The 2,922-nt window shown below is 38.0% G+C and overlaps 1 protein-coding gene across 1 annotated transcript; it reads left to right on the top strand.

Moving 5' to 3' along the window:
• Window positions 1–2,175: 2,175 nt before the first annotated feature.
• Window positions 2,176–2,562, top strand: LOC149951523 (uncharacterized). The gene has a single exon (XM_090169571.1). It carries the CDS (start codon window positions 2,176–2,178, stop codon window positions 2,560–2,562), a length of 387 nt encoding a protein of 128 aa, XP_090025697.1.
• The last annotated feature ends 360 nt before the right edge of the window (window positions 2,563–2,922 follow it).

Here is a 2,922-nt window from a genome sequence, read left to right as displayed (position 1 = left end):
TATTGTGGATGGAGCAGTGCTTGGTTGAGATCTTTGTGATTAATGCAAATTCGCTTCTTTACCACTAGCATACTTGAAATCCACTGAGAAGCTTCCGTTACTTTCTTAAGAATTACTTGTTTAACCATGTCATCAATCTTTAGTTTCAAAGATTCCCGTAGAGCTACCGGTAAACTTTTCCTAGGTCGATGCTTTTCTGGTCTAATTGTTTTTTCCACCACCGAATAACAAAACCCAGGTAGACATCCTAACCCTTCAAAAATATCAAAGTACTGATTAAAAATGTCTTCCTGGTAGTGAATTTTTAAATCGCGTAGTTTCTTCCGATATCGTGTTGAGAGTATTCGTGAGTGGTATGTGAAATTACATTAACCCAAGGTCTTCACTTGTCTGTCTTGAAAGCAAAGTTATCTTTGTCGTGTCTACTACTCGAAATGTTAGAGTGATTTCGTTGTTTTGTACTTTAAATTTTATTTCAGCTTAGCTGTACCATATGCAAGTTCAGTGAAAGCCATCTTTATTTCTTTCTTCGATAGAGGTAGATTATCATATATGGACTTTCTAATAATATTGCAGGTTGATACGCTGTCCAGTTGAAATTTTACTACTTTCGAGTGACTTGTATCTTCAGCATACAGTTCAGTGAAGTATTTTTTCTACTATTTTTATAAATAGTAGTAGTAACGCAGTCAATTGCACACATAAAAATATTACTAAAATTTTACAGTAAGCTGCGGTCAGCATAGATGCCAGCAGAATGCTCTTAATTTCACAACCAGCTTTGACTATTTTTTTTTTGTCATGCTTCCTTTTAAATTTACTGGACACTCTGCTGTTTAAAAATACAGCAAGATAAAGTTATATTTACAGAGTATTGCTGTTTATTTAACCTTCATTCCAGACGTATTTAAAGGGTAAATGCATGCAGTTTTTACAGTAAAATCCAATGGTTGTAATATTCCAGTGTTTGCCGTTATTTTAATTATCAAACGTATTTAGTACAGAACTTATTCACAACCTTAAAATTTCATGAAAAATTTTACGGATCAAACCATTATCATATTGGTTTATTTTAAAACTTTCAAAAATTTTATTAATCAATTCACGATAGAAATACATAAAAAGTTAACAATTATTAAAATTATTATAACAAAAACTATGACAAAATATTTTCATAATCCAATAGAAAAATTTAATCGAAAATATAAAATCTGACTACGACTCTAGTTGATCATGTTTAGCTCGAGCCTTTGTAGTTTAGAGTTATAGGGAAGTAAACCTTTTGCGTGGGATGCTACTTATACAAAAGAGTATATAAAAATATTTTTATCAGATATTATTATATTTAAAACTAAAATGAAACTTGTGCGATTTTAAAAAATGTTTTGACAACTAAATAATAATTAGTTGTTTTATATACTAGCGCTTGCCGTTTGTAACAGAAAAAACAGCAACGTGTTTTAAATTTTACGCATTTTTGAAGTAAAATGTCAACCACGGTTTCATATTGTTAATTTTAATATAACTTTCATTTTAAAAACAATACGAATATGAATTTTTACAGTCGCTACTGCTTTCTTCAAAATACAGCAGAAAGCTGTAAATTTTACGACAAACTGCTGTTAACCCACTTCAACTGCACCTTGCTGTAAATTATAAACCGTATTTGCTGTTTTTTCAACAATAAGTTTTGAGTGTGTACCAACTAAAGCGGAACTAGATAAGGCCCTAAGAGGTATAAAGCCGGAAAGGGCAGTGAGCCCAGATATCGTGCCAAATGAATTTTTGAAGGCACTAGGTCTGACGGCTCAAACGGAAATCATGAGTCTTTTCAACGACATTCGGGAGACCAACGACATCCCCGGAGCCTGGAAGCACTCGCGGATACGACTAATCCACAAAGGCAAGGGAAAGACGCTAGATGAAGTAGATGCTCACCGCCCCATAACGATCACCAGTAACTTCTACTAACTATACACCACGCTATGGCTAAACCGACTAATGCCCTGGCTGGAATCTCGTAACGTCTTGGGGGACATGCAAAATGGCTTTCTACCTAAGCACTCCCTGGTGGACAACATTTTTGCCCTAACCAACCTCATTGAGACAGCGTGAACTGTACGTCGCCTTCCTAGATCTGAAATCAGCATACAATACCCGGTCCTGTGGGATGCTATGAGACACGTGGGTATCCCGGAAGCCGTCATAAGGCCCAATGGGGAAATCTATAATGGCACCCCCATTTGCATTCAGTGGGAAGGTTTCATAACAGATCCGGTCATCATGACAGTCGGGGTCAAACAAGGATGCCCTCTCTCACCCTTCCTGTTTGCTCTGGTGCTGAAAGAACTTGAGAGTCGGCTCCGGGCTACAGGTGTGGGCTTCCATCTGCGATGGCCACTTTCTAACAGAACAGACGCGAACATTCCCGGTTCCTTCTTCAACTCTGAAGGGTACCTGCAGATTCTTCTCAACGTTTCAGAAAAATTTGGACAAGGCGTTCTGTTTCTACGGGAACCAGCCTTGATTTGGCCAAGTCTTTTAACTTTTCTCATTCACTAGAAAAAAAAGGTCTCAATAACCTCATTTTGCCAAGTCAGTCTCGATTTGTCAACTTTCCAAAAGGTTTTTTGGGGTTGCAACCCCCATCTCCCGAAACGCGACGCGGCACCAATTTCAAAATACTGACGACGCTACTGCGAGAAGCCCGTGCTAAACGGAATTTTCTCGGTACATGTTTCTGAGTGGTGTACGACTACATCAACCGTCCGGGCTACCGTACGCATTGGAATAGACGTACAAATCGTCTATACTCTAAGTATGGTGTCCGAGTGATTCTGGCTTCGTGCCCCACTTCCCATAAAAGGCGGCAAATGAAAACTGATGGGAAAGGGACGTCACGAAAAAATACAGCTTACACCA

The sequence above is a fragment of the Leiobunum rupestre genome, chromosome 3 (assembly GCF_980474605.1).
Source record: "Leiobunum rupestre chromosome 3, qqLeiRupe1.1.hap1, whole genome shotgun sequence".
Lineage (NCBI taxonomy): Eukaryota > Metazoa > Arthropoda > Arachnida > Opiliones > Sclerosomatidae > Leiobunum > Leiobunum rupestre.
This window is presented reverse-complemented; position numbering and strand designations above follow the sequence as displayed.

Bases quoted from the DNA above. Each gene is read 5' to 3' on its own strand.
- LOC149951523 (XM_090169571.1), top strand. From the start codon at position 2,176: ATGAGACACGTGGGTATCCCGGAAGCCGTCATAAGGCCCAATGGGGAA.